Below are 15,877 nucleotides of genomic sequence, written 5' to 3' on the forward strand. Positions count from 1 at the left end.
CGTGCCGTCGTTCCTAAAAGCTTGAGGATTGACCCTAAAAAGGGACCTGTTTGAAGCAGAAAAGCTCTAGGCGAGGATGCTCGGCACAGCAGGGTCCCACCTGGATGTCACCGCCCGGGAGGTGGTCAGCCCAAAAGACTGTGGGGTTCCCAGTAACTGGAGTGGGGGGGGTACTGGGGGGTACTGGGGCTGGGGACCAGTCTCCATCCAACAGCTCAGAGGCTTCAGGGCGTCTTTTTTTCCAGACTCGAAGCATCCGTAGGCAGGAGACGGACACGGATGTGGTCCCTGCGCACGGAGGAGCTGGCTCTCCGTCCTTCCGAGGAGCAGGCAGATGGCATCAGGAGACACCGCAGCGTCCCAGGACGTCGTCCCGCGCTCCGATCCCCTCGGGAGCACCCGTGGCCGCGGTCTCCATGTCCAGTTTGAATTTGGAGCTCGGAGCCGTGCTGCGCCTGGAGCCGACCCAGCTGGCTGGGAGACGTCACCGCGATTATTTCAGTTAACTCAATTTACTGCTATTACTGTCAGCCGGACCTAACGACCCAACATGGAGCAGTAGCCCTTAGAGGACCCATTTCTAATTAATTTTAGCTCATAAACTAATTAATGGATTTACTTGTAAATTCTCAGAAAAGCGCTGCAAAGAGCAACCCTTTCTTCCCGAGAGGGCCAAGCATCCTTGGGGACGTTCTGCTCTGACCCTGCTAAATGTGTCCCCCCCCTCCTCCTCCAGCAAAGTCACCCCTCGGCTGGATCCTGGTGCCCGCAGAGATGCCCGGGCTCCGTTTTCCCAAGGGATGCTCAAGCCAGCTCAAATCCCTGCAGCCCTCTCGGGGATGTCGGCAAATCTCCAGGCCTGGGTCGGGGCCAAGCTGGACCAGGTGCCGCGGCAGCTCCTCGCTGCCATCGGTCCCGGGGGGACGGTCCAGGGATGCTCCGGGGGGGGTGACGGCGGAGGGGGGGGGGGGTGGACATGACACACGACACGATACGGCAGCCCCGGCTGCGGAGCCGGAGGAGAGGGGGGCGGCAGCTGGGCGAGGAGGTTGCCAAACGGGCAGAGACGGCGGCTCGCGGCAAAACTGTGCCCGCAGCTCAACATCTGGGGCTCGTGGTCGCCGTCCAGGCAGCAGCGTCACCGCCTGTGCCAAGGCATCTTCCTCCTCCTCCTCCTCCTCCTGCAGAGCCTGGCCGGGGCAGGGGGACCCCAGACAAACCTCTTCCAGCCTCTGGGAATTTTGGGGCACGCTCCAGGCAGACCCCGACAGGCTCTTTGCTCGGATGAATCCGGTCCCAAGGGGCCAGGACCACCTTGGCGATGCCACGCGGGGTCCTTGTCCCCACCCCGGGGGTCTAAGGGGTAGAAATGGCCACAGGCAGCATCGATGGGGGGCAGGGGGGGGCACCCCGGGATGTGGGGCTGCGCGGTGCACAGGGCAGTGCCCATCCCAGAGTGCTGGGTCCTGTGCTGTACCCCATGTCCTGGCACCCCAAATCTGCCCTGTGACCCAAGGGCTGTACCGTACCCCATCTCCTGGCACCCCAAATCTGCCCTGTGACCCCAGGGCTGTGCCGTACCCCATCTCCTGGCACCCCAGATCTGCCCTGTGACCCCAGGGCTGTGCCGTACCCCATCTCCTGGCACCCCAAATCTGCCCTGTGACCCCAGGGCTGTGCCGTACTCCATCTCCTGGCACCCCAGATCTGCCCTGTGACCCCAAGGCTGTGCCGTACCCCATCTCCTGGCACCCCAGATCTGCCCTGTGACCCCAGGGCTGTGCCGTACCCCATCTCCTGGCACCCCAGATCTGCCCTGTGACCCCAAGGCTGTGCCGTACCCCATCTCCTGGCACCCCAGATCTGCCCTGTGACCCCAGGGCTGTGCCGTACCCCATCTCCCAGTCCCCCAGATCTGCCCTGTGACCCCAAGGCTGTGCCGTACCCCATCTCCTGGCACCCCAGATCTGCCCTGTGACCCCAGGGCTGTGCCGTACCCCATCTCCCAGTCCCCCAGATCTGCCCAGCATCCCCCAGGCTCTGCTGTCTCCAACCCTACATGGTGAAGGACGCAGACGTTTGCACGAGCCCTCCTGCTCGAGGATCTCTGCAGGGACAAGGTCTTGCTCCCCAAATTTTCTGTGGCGCCTGGACGCGGGCCCGGTGAGCACCCCGAGCGGGACGTGGGGCACCTCGCAGGGCCGCTGGCTGCTGAGGTTCTTACCAGCAGATGTCAGCTCCCGCCTGGGGATGCGCAGCCGGAGCTCGCATGGTTCCGCTTTCGGCTCTGCACCATTGCACACGTGTGTGACAGGGCTGCAGCCTTCCCCGGAGTGGGGGTGTGGGGGTGTGTGACGGTCCCCGGGGACAGCGGGGTGACACGGTGGCCCCAGGGTTGCGTGCGCCGTCAGCTCTGCAGCGACCTGGGACAGCCCGTGGGCTCTTCCTGCGGGAGCTGTGCGGCTCCCGCTCGTTACCTGGGCTCGTTTGGGGCTGCTCTGCAACGAGCATATGAGAAAATATCTCGTTAGCAAAATTATAGCACTCAGGGGAGGGGCTGAGCATCCCTGGGGGGGTTTGGAGCAAGCAGAGGAGCAAGGGGAAGATGAGGGTCCTGCTCGCAGGCGGCCTGGGAGGGCGAAGGGCTGCCCGGGGCTGGAGAGCCCCCGCAGAGCTGTCGAGGAGTGATGGAGCGGGGCTGGACCAGCACCCCCAGCCCACGAGCAGCCCCCCAGCCCCGCATCACCCCACTCCCCCCCAATACACCAACCTGGGAGATTTCACTGAGATGCAAAGCGGGGGTCGGGGACGTCCCACACCAACTGCTCGTCCCAGACACCCACACCCCATCAGAAGGTTGGGGCTGCACCCCCAGTTTGCCGGTGTCCTCCGGGGCAGCTCTGTACAGGACCCCCGTCACCCCGTGCCACGCTGGCTGCTCTCGGCGTTGGGACCCCCAGGACCCTGCCTGCGTGGGGCAGCGGGAAGGGGATGTGGCAGGTTGGATCCTGCTCCTCAGCACCCAGGTTCGTGGATCCCCAGCCCACCCAGGACACCCCCCCACGATTCTGCAGCCGTGGCTGAGGCTCGGGGGGGGGGGTGGGGGGGTGGGGGGTGGTTCTGTCCCAGCAGTGCTGGGGGAAAAGGGTCTTTCCCCACCCTGATAAACCCTTTTCTGGACAAGGTGCTGGGCACTGCACCCCTCTCCGTTCCGAAAACTCCCCTAACCAGGGATTGTCCCCCACGACCCCCCCCAGCTCCAGGGTGTCCCCAGCCCTGCTCTCGGGATGAGGGTGCCTGGGCATCCCCCCCCTGCCAGCTCCACGGGGCTGGGGGCAACCGGGAGCGAATCTCGGCTCTCCCAGCTGTGCCGCAGCCGCCGTGTCCTGTGGGCTACCAAGAGCCTGGGGGCCACCAGCCCTGCTGGGAACGCGAGGACATGCTGAACGGGGGGGCTTGCTCCCGGGGGACGGAGGGGTTATGGCCCTTCCCACCCCGCTTGCCGGGGATGCTTGAGCCCATCTGTGCCTCCGGGTCCATCTGGATGCACCCCCCCCGCCCCCCGCCTGCATCCTCACCGGGGGAGCAGCCCTGAGCTGGGCAGGGGAAACTGAGGCAGGGAGCCACGTGTGAGGCTCAGCCCCAGATATCTGCACAGAGCCCCGTAGCATCGGGATGCGCTGGGTGCCCCATCCGCTATGCCCCACGCCTGGGGATTTTGGGGGGCAGGAGGTGGCCAGCAGGCAGGAGGAGTGCTGCAGCGAGGGCTGGGGATGTGGCTGGTCCCCGCAGAGTGTCCCCCGCTCAGGACACGTCCCTTCTCCCGCACCAACAGCCATCAGGGTGCTGAAACACCCTCCGGACCCCAAGGCTGGACCACCAGGATGATGCCCATGGGACTTGGGAGACCCCCAAAACCGAGCTGCCGGGGAACCCCGGGGACAGGGCCCCTCTGTCACAGCCCCCCCGCCACCTCTCCCCGGTGCCACCATCGCTCAAATTGACAAACACGGGTCAGCGAACGCTGGCTGCGGTCCCCCCGGCCCCCTGCCACCCCGCCGGGCCCCCCAGCCCCTGATTTCTCTTTAATTGCATTCCCCAGTGTTATGCAAATCAGCCGTCCAGGGCGCAGCTGCCCGGATTAAATTAGACCCCGTTAATACGCGGTAATTGCGTTTCCGTACAGGCCCAGGAATGCCAGCCCGGGCACGGGGACGGTGGGCGGCCGGCACCGGGGCAGCAATCGGCTTTCACAATATTTACTCTGGCAATTACCCTCCCTTCCAGGCCGCGGCCCCTCTGAAGCCGGGGGCTGGCAGGGGGATTAGTGGATGGAGAGAAACGCTGGGGCGGGGGGGGAAGCGGTGGCCCAGGATGCCAGTGGGACACAGGGACAGAGGTGGGATGAGCTTCTCCCTCTTCTCGTCATCCCCGAATTTTGCTCCCTTGTATTTGCAGATTTGTGTCCTGCCTGGAGCATCGTCGAGGTGGAACATCCCAGGGTGGAGCATCCCAGGGTGGAGCATCCCAGAGTGGAGCATCCCAGGGTGGACCATCCTCAGGGTGGAGCACCCCAAATCCAGCTCCTTTTGGCAAGTCCTGCAGCCATTGGGATGACCTGCTCCAGGTCCCGTCCCCACCTCCGGAGTCCCCCACATTGCCCCAACCCTGCCAGGACTGTGGCTTGCCCCCCCCCCATGGTTGCAGACCTGGGACGTGGAGCTTCTGAGAAGGATGATGTTTTGAGGGGAGATTTCCTTGCGGAGCAGCAGGGAACGGCCACGGGGCGAGGGACGTCTTGAGTGTGACCAACAGATGGTGGTAACGTGGACAAGCTCAGGACCTGCCGCCTCTTCTCCAGATGTCACGGGGATGGTGCAGTCTGTTCCTCACGGGCTGCACTGCTCAGAGCCCCGCAGCAGAGAGGGAAAACTGAGGCTCGGGATGAGCAGGCAGGGGTGGGAATATTCGGGGTGATGGGGACCCAAGCCATGTCCCACGGGTGTGGGGTAACGAGCCGGTGTCTGGAGCCACCAGTGCCCGGGGAATGGAGAGCTGGGGAGGGAAGTGGGGTGGTGGGAAGGCGATGGGGGGGGACGGGATGAGATGTGGGGGACCTGAGGGGATGAACCCTGAGAGATGGGAGGGTTAAACAGGGGGAGGACGCCTGGGAGGGATGGAAAGACATGAGGGAGATGAGAGAGCTACACAGGGGGCATCGAGGAGGGGGGGACACAAGGAAAGGACATGGCGGGGGGGCTCTCGGGGAGGGTTGGAGGCTCCTGGGGTGGGCACAACTTGGGGTTTGGGGGTCACCAGCACAGCCCTGGTTTGCCGGGGGCTGGATGTGGGGCTGAGTCCAGCTGGTCAACGGTGCTGCCTGGCTGCGCTTCCCCCACCCCGTCCATCCCAGAGACCCCGAGCACCCACCCAGGATGGGACGGGGCGGGGGGGGGGGTGTGTGCTGTGCCTCCACCCCAGCTACAGCCACCCCCCCAACTCTGCCCATCCCGGAGCTGCGGTGCCCGTCCCCAGGGCTGGCGATGGAGGCAGGAGCGGGAAGGTTGAACATCTTGCGAGAGCGGTCCCGGGGGGCCAGAGCCGCCCGTAACCCCAACAGATGCAAAGCCCCCCGCACAATGGGATTAGCGAGCGGCACGTGGCCGGGCGTTGAAAGGCAGCGGGGCCAGCAGACAATGCGCCCGCCATCGCCCCACTCGCTCTCTGGGGTCACCGCCGCTCCCGGCATTCGGGGGCCACCGTCGGCCCCTGGGGGAGGTTTCGTTGTGTGTGTCGTTCCCCCCCCCCCTTCCTCCGCCTCCTTGGGTGCCCGCCGGCCCCTTTGTGCGGGTGCCCGGACCTGTTGGAGCCATCTGTCAGGGAGGGGACGAAGCCGGGCAGTGTGGCAACAGGCAGATTTATTGGCCGCAATCTGTTCCTGCCTGCCCTGCCCGTCCCAGCCTGGCGGTGGGAAGTAAGCCATGAATCCACTAATGAATTAATTAGTATTCCCTGTAATCCCAGGCTGCCAAAGACATGATTGCAAGCACTCTAAATTAATGTGAAGGGTCCTGCGGGCTGGCGCGTGCGGGGAGGCTCCCACGTGGCGATGCTGAGCTCTGGGACCGGAGTCCGGGCAGGGATGGAGGGGGGGGGGGGGGGCGGAGATGACTTTTGGGGTACCATCGCCATCCCCCGCTTCCAGCCGTGCTGCTGCAGAGGGTCCCAGCCCAGCCCCTTCCCCAGGCTGGGCAGCTGCAGCTCCTGCGGTTGGAGGAGCAGAGCTCCAGGTCCGAGAGGCAGAGTAAGGTGACCTGTAACGCCCATCCCTTAATTAATGGGGGGGGTCTTTTTCCATCACACCCTCTGGCCGGCCGGGGGCTGTGGAGCCCGGGGCCCCTTCTCTTGTCTGAGCGGCAGAGAGCTCAGCCGGGCCCCTTCTGGCCGTACCAGCCACTAATTACTCCCCCTTTGCTCTCTCATTACAGCTGGGAGGGAGCCGCAGCCCCCGCGCCCACCCCCAGCACCTGGGTCGGAGCCAGCGTCGCCCAGGGCCTGGTCCCCTGGCTCTCCCCAGCACCGGCATCACCACGGCAGCGCCTGGCCGAGGCGGGCGGTGGGTGATGACACCCCAGTCGGAGACACTGGCAGCCCCGTGTCGTTGTCACATCATGCTTGGTCATGCCCAGTTGGATGGGACCCCCTGGGGGACTCCCCGCCATGGAGGGAGCTGCCTGGCAGGATCTGTCCTGGTGCTGGGCAAGCTGGGGTGCCCATCTAGGGGTGCCCACCCAGGGGTGCCCATCCAGGAGTGCTCATGTAGGGATGCCCATCCTTTGGGTTCATCCCAGGGTGCTCTTCCAAGGGTGCTGGTCCAGGGGTGCCCATCTAGGGGTGCTCATTAAGGGGTGCCCATTATGGGGTGCCCATCTAGGGGTGCTCATTAAGGGGTGCTCATTAAGGGGTGCCCATCTAGGGGTGCTCATTAAGGGGTGCCCATTAAGGGGTGCCCATCTAGGGGTGCTCATTAAGGGGTGCCCATTAAGGGGTGCCCATCTAGGGGTGCTCATTCAGGGGTGCCCATCTAGGGATGCCCATCCTAAGGTGTTCGTCCCTGGGTGCTGGTCCAGGGATGCTGATCCAGGGATGCTCACCCAAGGGTGCCCATCCAAGGGACCCTGGCCAGTGTACCCACACGAGGATGCTCGTCTAAGGGCACCCATCCAGGGATACCCAGGGCCCGGGGGTGCCCAACCGGGGGCACCCATCCAGGGATGCCCGGGGGGTGCCGTCGGGGCCCCGGTGGGGTGGCGGGAGGAGCCGGGCTGGGCCACCTCCCCCCCGTGGGAGGAGCCACGCGGGATCCGTGGCCGGGCAGGAGCCGCCGGCAGCGCGGAGCTCTCAAAACCGCCCGACAGCGGAGCTGCCCGCTCCCGGTGCCGCCCCCGGTGCCGCCGCCGCGGGACCTGCCCGAGCCCCCGGGGCTGGAGGCACCATGCGCCCGGGCGAGTGACAACGGGGACTCGCTCCGGTGCCCAGGTAAGGGCGGATCGGGACCCCCGGGGGTACGGGGGATCCGAAGGGATGTGTTGATCCCTCTGACGGGACTCCGCGGGCTCTGGGTGCCCCCGGTTCCCCGGGTGACCCTCCGGGACGGTGCGATGGGCTCTGCCCCGACGGTGGAGCAAGGGGACCCCGTCCCGGGGGGGGGGGGTGTGTGTGGGGGCTCTGCACCCTTCGAGGGGAGTGCAGGGCGAAGGGTGGGATGGAGCAGGCGGCACCGAGCCCCCCCCCCTCACCCCCGCCCGGTGTTTCCCCTCCACCCCAGCTCCCCGCAGCCGTCGGGGATGGAGTCGCAGCCCCGGAGCCCGGTGGGGACCCCCGTGCTGGGGTCTCTGCCCTGCGTTGGGGTCGGGCGCTGGCTGGCAGCGGGGCCTGTCACCCCCGGCCACGTCGGGGCTGGGTTTTCTCTGAGGATAGAAGTGACGAAGGTGAAGGAGGTGAGGAAGGACCTGCCACAGCCCCCGGCTTTTGTTTCTCAGCTCCCGGAGGGGGCAGCCCGGGGAGGGGACCCCCGTCGGGGTGCCCGATGCTCTGCAAGCGTGGCCCCTTCCCCAGCGAGTCCTGCCCGGGGCCAGGACCCCAGCAGGGAGGAAACCAGTATCCCCCACCTTCCTCCCGCTTTTCCAGGTCTGTGTGGATGCTGCAGGGCTGCCCTTGAGCAGATTTCCCCCCACACACCCCCAAAAAAAAATGTCAGTGCATCCCCTCTCCCCTGCCCCACTTGGCTGAGGGTGGGACTGGGACCGTGAGTGGAACTGGGAGCTCTGGGCAGCACTGGGTTCAGGACTCAGCTGACACCGGTGTTCCCGTAGCCACCTCGACGGCTGTGCTGGAGCTGATGGAGCAGCTGTAGGGTTTTTAATCTGCCCTGCAGCCAGAGCCCACCACGTCCACGTACAGCTGGGCCACATCCTGCTGCGTTCCCAGGCAGAAGGTGGGTGCAGAGATCTCAAGCAAATCCTAATTTTCATAGTCTGCTTGTGGATGTCTCGTCCCTCCTGCCCCTCTCCATGACGAATTCCCGGCCCCAGCTGCCCATTTTGTTCCTGGCTTTTGTGGCAGCATCTTTCCTTCATCCTCCTCCCCAGCCCTCTGTGTTTCTTCTGCTTTGGGGGGCTCTGTCCAGGGTCAGGGTCTTCGTATCAGGGGCTGGAGTCAGTCAGTCTTTGTCCTGAACCAACTGTCCTCCTCTGGACCATCGAGTCCATTGGAAGGAAACCAGTGGAGTGTTGGAACCAAGTTCCTGGTCCTACAGGAAAGGAGAAGGAATTGAACCCGCTTGTTTCAGGACGGGAGCTCGGTGCCTGGTGACACAAAGGGAGGGCATCTCCCTCTGCTATGAGCTGAGCCATCTCTACTTGAAAATTAATTTTTCGGCTACAGCAGGCTTTTTTCTGCAGTGGGTTTCTCGTGGTTCTTTCAGATAATGTGGGATGGAGATGTCTGAAGAGGAAAGATGTCCAAAATAATGGGGCTGGACAAGCTTCCCATTTCAGTGGGTTCCCACTGTCTCCTTACTTGGGAAATTATCAGAGTGACTTCATCAGACAATTCCCTCTTTGTCTACTTTCCCTCTCTTTTTTTTAAAAAAAATCAGTATTCTGGAGAAAGAGAGCAAAATCCCTAAAAATCCAAACTGGATTTCCAAAGAGACAACCTTCTGAAACTCCGTGGAAATACTGTGCTGCGAAGTGCAGGGAAGGGGGGAGGCGCTGGACTCGCTTCTTGCACAGATCCCCAAACCTGATGGTTTTCTTCTGGGATGGATTCTGGGGCACAGGACCAGCAAGGGACGGGAGCTGCAGGCAGAGATGCTGTGTTTGGGACAGATCCCCAAGGGTGGAATGAAAGTAAGGCTCAGAGAGCAGCCTGGAGCCGATCTCCAGCCGTTTTTGGGCCGCTCTCACCACACAAAGAGGGTGCAGCCCTGGGGTCCCACCAGGATGCTGGCAGAGGGTTTTTGAACCCGCTCCATCCTGGCTCAGCCAGACCCATCCATTCATCCCAAGGATGGTCCTTCACCACCTTCGCCCACCAGATTTCCAAGCATCTGACAGACTCCTATCGCTCTGCCGAAGAGTTAATTGGGGCCACACGGTCCTCTGGGAATACGATGGCTGTGCGCAGCAATTAACACCCTAATCCAGCCCGCCAGTCCCATCACGCATATTAAAAGTGGGATTTTCCGCATGGAGTGGACAGGGCCAGTGGAGCCAGGGCTTGGGCAGCACACTTACAGCAAAGCTGCTTAGATGCTAAGCTTTATTAAATGAGTCAGGCACGATGACGGGATTTGGGGGGCTGATTAACATGAAACCCGGGCTGGTTTGTGCGGTATGACTCTGTTCGTTACGGCAGAGGGAAACGAAGGTTCAAGCAATCGTGCTCAGGTTAGAAGAGCTCAGGCAGGAAAATCTCCAGAGGCAGCTCGGCAGAGGACCTTTACTTTCAGGCTCCCTTGTGCAACACACAACGTGACAATTGGGGATGAAACCACGAGGGGAGGGACTCATGAGTGGGAATAATCCCAAAATTGAATTGTTGGAAGCCCTGAGCCCTGGCAAAGAGCTGCTGAGCCCCATGGAGAGGCTTCAGTGGCTCCCAGAAAAATCCACTAGAAATTATTGTAGATAGATAAATAGGTAGATGGTGGATAGATTCTGTAGGTATTATTGGTGGGCAGAAAGCAGTTGGTGCTTCTGGAAGATGATTTTGACCTCGGTTCCTAATGCCCTCAGCATGTTGAGCGACTCTCCCTCTGGAATTCATTAACATCTCCTTGTCCCTTTGTTGCAGAGACCAGAGATGACCAAGACATACGCCAAGCCCAAAGAGATGGCGGAGCTTGTGAACACCCAAGCCTGGATGGGTGAAACCTTGAGCTCCAAAGATGAGCTGAAGGAAGAGGACGGCAGGCAAGGTCCTTTTGGATTGATGTCTGGCTTGAATGAAGAGCACGACAGCATTGAGGAAGAAGAGGAGGAAGAGGATGATGGGGAAAAGCCGAAGAGAAGAGGACCAAAGAAGAAGAAAATGACCAAGGCGAGGTTGGAGCGGTTCAGGGCCCGGCGGGTGAAGGCCAACGCCCGGGAGCGCACACGGATGCACGGTCTGAATGATGCTCTCGACAACCTGAGGAGGGTGATGCCCTGCTACTCCAAGACTCAGAAATTGTCCAAGATTGAGACATTGAGGCTTGCAAGGAACTACATCTGGGCTCTGTCTGAGGTGCTCGAGACGGGGCAGACTCCAGAAGGGAAGAGCTTTGTGGAGATGCTCTGCAAGGGCTTGTCCCAGCCCACCAGCAACCTGGTGGCTGGCTGTCTGCAGCTGGGACCACAGACCTTGTTCCTGGAGAAGCATGAAGAAAAGTCCCCGGTGTGTGAATCGGCCATATCCAGCCACTCCTTCAGCTACCAGTCCCCAGGGCTCCCAAGCCCACCCTATGGGACCATGGAAACACATCTGCTGCATTTAAAGCCTCCGACCTTCAAGAGCTTGGTGGATGCTTCCTTTGGAAACCACCCCTCTGACTGCACCACTCCCCCCTACGAGGGTCCCCTGACGCCGCCCCTGAGCATCAGCGGGAACTTCTCCTTGAAGCAAGATGGGTCTCCAGACCTGGATAAATCCTACACCTTCATGGCACACTACCCCTCAGTCAGCCTGGCTGGAGCACATGGACATGCCTCTCACTTCCAAAACACAGTGCCCCGCTACGAGATCCCCATAGACATGAGCTATGAGTCCTACCCACACCACGTGGCCGGGCCTCAGCTCAACGCCATCTTCAATGAATAGCAAAGCAGAGTTAGACCCAAATTTTTGACGCGGACAGAAGTTCAGCCGCGTCGTGGAGCTGTATCTAGAATGGACACAACTGGAGCGAGGATATCGCTGCTACAGGGTGAGAAACTTCTGAGCATATCTGCAGGACATAGCTGTGGAAGGTTCAGCTGGCCCTCCTGTCCTCTCCCAATGGGTCTGCACTGGTGTCACCTTGCTGATTTCTGAGCTGTCCCCATGAGCCACGTGAACCCTTCCTGGCAGCTGAACTCTGAGGAGCCACCACCGAAAGCTGAGCCGTCACCTCCCGCTTCCTCTCCCCCAGAGATGCTCGTGGAGATGGCTTCACCCTGCAGGACTTTCTGCCTGAACGCACTCCAGCACTTGGGATCATTCATTGCCAAGATGTTACGGCTCCTTTTCCTCCCTCCTCGGGGTAGTGGGGCGTGGGGACACCTCTGTCTTGCATCAGGTGGAGACAAGTCCCTCCTCCCCCTTGGGATGACCAGTTCCCCTTCCACATGCTCTGATGGGGTCAGAGTTTTCCCAGTTCAGCCATGGCCAGGTGGGTTTTCAGAGGTGGGACTGATCTCCACCATTTGCAGAAGACCAACACAGTTGCTCCTCCTCGAACCTTCCCACCCAACGGAGAACCTTCCCACCCAACGGAGAACCTTATCTTTGCTGCCAACGTATCATCCAGGGACGGCACGGTCCAGCCAGGCTCAGAGCTTCTCCGTGATGGTCCCTCCACCGCTCTTGTCCTGCGCTGAGCCCTGCTGCCCATCCTCTTCTGAGCCTCAGCCCTCACCTGTGACCTACAACCAGCATGAGATTATCAGCACACGGATCTTGAAACCTCGTTAAGGGACTGTTGGTCTTTCAGAGCACAAATATCCTGGCTGGAAGAGGAGCTCTCAGCTGAACCCTTCCTCCTGACTAGGGCCACGTCTTCTTACGGTTCGTAGTGTTATTTATCATGATCTGTGTCCTGAAGATATCCTGCCAAAAAAAGTGTGTCTTAATTTCCTGGTTTGTTTATTTATTATTTACTCTGTGTGTGTGTGGGGGGGTGTCTAATTTATTTCCTTCCATTTTACATGAAATGTGGAATGTGCTAAACAACCTCCTCATTTTCCAGTTGACTTCCAAGTGCTTAGTTGGAGTTAGCTTTGTGGAGACGTGTGGTTTTTGCAGTGCTGTTGCTCCAGGATTATTTATTAGCCATTATTTATTTAATTTATTTTCTTCCTGCCCTCACGGTCTATTTTCTGGTGATGAAACCAAGTATTTAACCGAGGGGTTACATATTTAATGTTGAACTACGTATTTAACATGGCCATTTCTTGGATTTTTGGAGGGCTGATCATGCCCGGCAGCTCCCAACTCGTCCCTTGTATTTCTATATGAGCAATAACTTTTAAAGGCTATGCAACTATTTTTGTTTTCAAGAAAATCCAGGCAACTATTTTTGATGTCCCACTGGCCTTGTGAGCCCGGCTGGCCAAACCTCCCAGTTTTGCAGAGATGTTTTGTATAGAAGTTGGGAATTTGGAGATGACTTGAGCTCCGGAGGTCCCTGCCCGGCCCTGGGGTCCTGGGGCTTCTTCCCTTTTGTACTGAGAGCAAAAGTTTATCCTTTTTGTAAAGAAAGCAGAATTGGGTTTTTAGCTCAAATAAAGTTGTGGTCTTGTTTCAAGCAGCATCGCCCCAGGGCTGTCGTCTCCATTTCTGTGGTCTTCAACACGGTGGTGGTGGTGAGGGGCTGCCTGGGGGGAACCAGAGGAGCCGAACCCCCCCCCACCCCCCGTGCTGGGGTCCAGCTGGGATCCGTGACCGTGGGGCTGGGCTCCGTGGGTTGCTGCTGGTGGCCAGTGCTGGCTGTGGGACCGGTGCTGGCCATGGGACTCCCCGGGGAGGTCATCTCCGGCGGGGTGGGTGGTGGTGGGCTCAGCTGCGGGCGATGGTGGGTGCTTTTATAACATGCCCCGGCGTTTATGGCGTGCACATCACGAACACGCACACGGGCACACAGGTAGACGCGCACATGAACACGCGCAGACACGCACACGTGTGTGCGCCTACGTGGATGTGCACACACAAATAGCACGCGCACGCGCACAGGCATGTTCAGGCAACCCTGTGCACGCTGACACGCTGCGCACGTATGCGCTGATGCGTTGTCCCGCGCAGGTCTGCGTGTGCGCACACTCTTGTGAGCAGCACATAAATGTGCGGAGTGAGACGTGCACGTGCAAGCACGCACGCGCGTGGGTCAGCTCTGCACCTGTGGCCGTGCAGAGGCACTAGGGAAGTGTCCCGCCTGCTTTGTGCAGGGAAGGCGCGGGGGACGCGGGGGTCCTGGCTTCACCCCGTCTAAGCCATCGTCCCTACGGAGAGCGGAGGTGAGCGTGACCCCGGCCCCCCGCAGCACCCACGAGTCCTCACTTCCCAGCTGCGCTAAAAAAAAAACCCAAACCCCGAAACAGCTTCCGGCTGCCAGCGGGACCTCTCCTCCCCGCGGCCCCTCGCACGGGGACCCCACGTTCCACGTGTCCTCGCACAGCTCAGTGCCTCTCCGTCCCACAGCCCCGCGCGCCGGCTGCTGCCGGGAGCCCGGTGGGATCTGCCGAGCGCTTCGTCCCCGCAAGCTGTGCCCGGGCACGTGGCTGCCGCTGCCCGGCGTGGGGCGAGGGTGGGGGGCTCTCTGGGGGGACCCGCAGCTGCACCCACGCTGCAAAGGGCTGGGGGAGACGCTGCGGACCTGAGTGGGGACGGGGGTGAGACGCGTGGGCAGGGGATTGGCGGGGAGAACCTCGTGTGCCCCCCGCGCAGGTGGGAGCGGGCTGGGCTGGGGGTGCACCTACCTGGGGGTGTACAGACCCCGGTCCGTGCCATGGGCTGGGGGTTAGTGTGGTGATAAGCGGGGGGAGCCTTCCCAGCGCGTGTGCACAGCATATATGTGCGCACACGCATTCAAAACACACCGACGCTTACACACGTACGCACACGGGGAGAGATACGTGCACAAACGGGGAGGTACGACATCTGTGCACGCACACACAGCTATGTACCGCGTACCTACGGCCGTGCACAACTGCGCACACAAACCCACACGCCTCCCTTACACCCGCACCCTGGACACCTACGGACACGCACCCACAAACACCCTCCCGATGGCAGCGTGACCCCCCACAACGATGCTCTGGGAGCACTGGGATGAGGCCAGTGGCCAGCTGCCCGCTGGTGCCCGGGGTCCAGCTGTGCCCCCGGCTCCCCCCGCAGCCCCCTCGGCCCTTCCCTCGCTGGCCGGTGACCAAGCCCTGCTCGGTGCCAGGTCCCCGGGGCGCGTGTGTGCCCGACAGCAGGGGAATCGCCCCTTCCAGCAGCCCCAGCCTGTGCCAAGAGGGCAGGGAGCCATGACGGGCTGGGGCAAACGCTGCCCTGCTCCTGCGCCGGCCCCCGCGGGGCTGCGTGTGTGCGCGGGCGTGCGAGAGCACAGCTGGCCCCCGGTACATGTGCGGGGGGCGAGGGAATACCCCTGCGTGTGTGCACACAGGGTGAGCGGGTCCGTGAGGAGCTCCGGGGTTGTGGGTCTGCTGGCTGGCACTCCGGCTTGTCGATATTTAACCCTTCTGTGTCTTTGGCACCGGGATGGTGAGGAGCTGAGAACTGGCACGCTCGTTGCACCGCATGCTCCCCAGCACCGGCACAGCCTGGGAGCCGATAGAGCAGGTCCCACTTGCCCCCTGGGTGGCTCGGGTGAGGGGGGGGGTCCCTCTCCACCCCACGCCGTGGTGGGTCCCCGCAGCCCCCCACCACCCACCTCCTCCTGGGGTGGCGGGAGGCTGGGAGAGGTCCCACAGCCCTGGGGACGGGGCGGGGGGACGGGGCAGGCGGGGTCTGGGTGTTGGGAAGGGCACCTGGGATGGCAACGCTGCTTCTCACCCGCCCCGGCGAGGACCCGCAGAAGCGCTGGGGACAAGTGGGTGCCCGGGAGCCGAGACCCCCGTGAGCCAAGTCCCTCAGCTGCACTTACGTAGTCTTAATGACTAATTAGCATCTAGGACAAAGGAGCCCTGGTTAAAAACTCCCCCGTTCCCACGCGATCACACGGCTGAGCTTGGAGGATGCTCTTTCTCCTGGAAGAAGGACCAAGGAGGCTGGAGCAGCTACTGGGAACTTCCGATGGTCAATCGTCTCCTCATGCTCCAGCATCTCCAATTACCGGGCGAGCATCAGTTTTGGATGCAGAGGCAGCTCCAGACACCTCTTGGACTTGTAGAGCTTGGCTTTAACCCCACCAGGGTCTCCATCTGGGTCCACGTGGAGGTCAGCTTGGATGGCAGAGCCAGAGCCTCTCTGGTACCCCAGCAGCCACCCCCATCCTTGGGGGAGCTGGCTGAAAACCAGGATTCTCTCTTTTTTTTTTTTTTTTAAGGATATTGGAAGGAAAAAGCCAGCTGGGGAACGTACAAGGTGAAGGATGACCATCAGAGCTGTAAAGGCCAGCTGGGAACGGCCTCCT

At 61.6% G+C, this 15,877-nt stretch overlaps 1 protein-coding gene across 1 annotated transcript; it reads left to right on the forward strand.

The window, feature by feature from the left end:
- Positions 1-7,362: 7,362 nt before the first annotated feature.
- Positions 7,363-13,030, forward strand: NEUROD4 (neuronal differentiation 4). Its single transcript, XM_075737626.1, has 2 exons — positions 7,363-7,539; positions 10,360-13,030. Exon 2 carries the CDS (start codon positions 10,369-10,371, stop codon positions 11,362-11,364), a length of 996 nt encoding a protein of 331 aa, XP_075593741.1. The 5' UTR covers positions 7,363-7,539; positions 10,360-10,368; the 3' UTR covers positions 11,365-13,030.
- Positions 13,031-15,877: the final 2,847 nt, after the last annotated feature.

This window comes from Balearica regulorum, chromosome 29 (genome assembly GCF_011004875.1).
Source record: "Balearica regulorum gibbericeps isolate bBalReg1 chromosome 29, bBalReg1.pri, whole genome shotgun sequence".
NCBI lineage: Eukaryota > Metazoa > Chordata > Aves > Gruiformes > Gruidae > Balearica > Balearica regulorum.

Excerpts from the sequence above, each read along its gene's own strand:
- NEUROD4 (XM_075737626.1), top strand. The coding sequence starts at position 10,369 with ATGACCAAGACATACGCCAAGCCCAAAGAGATGGCGGAGCTTGTGAAC.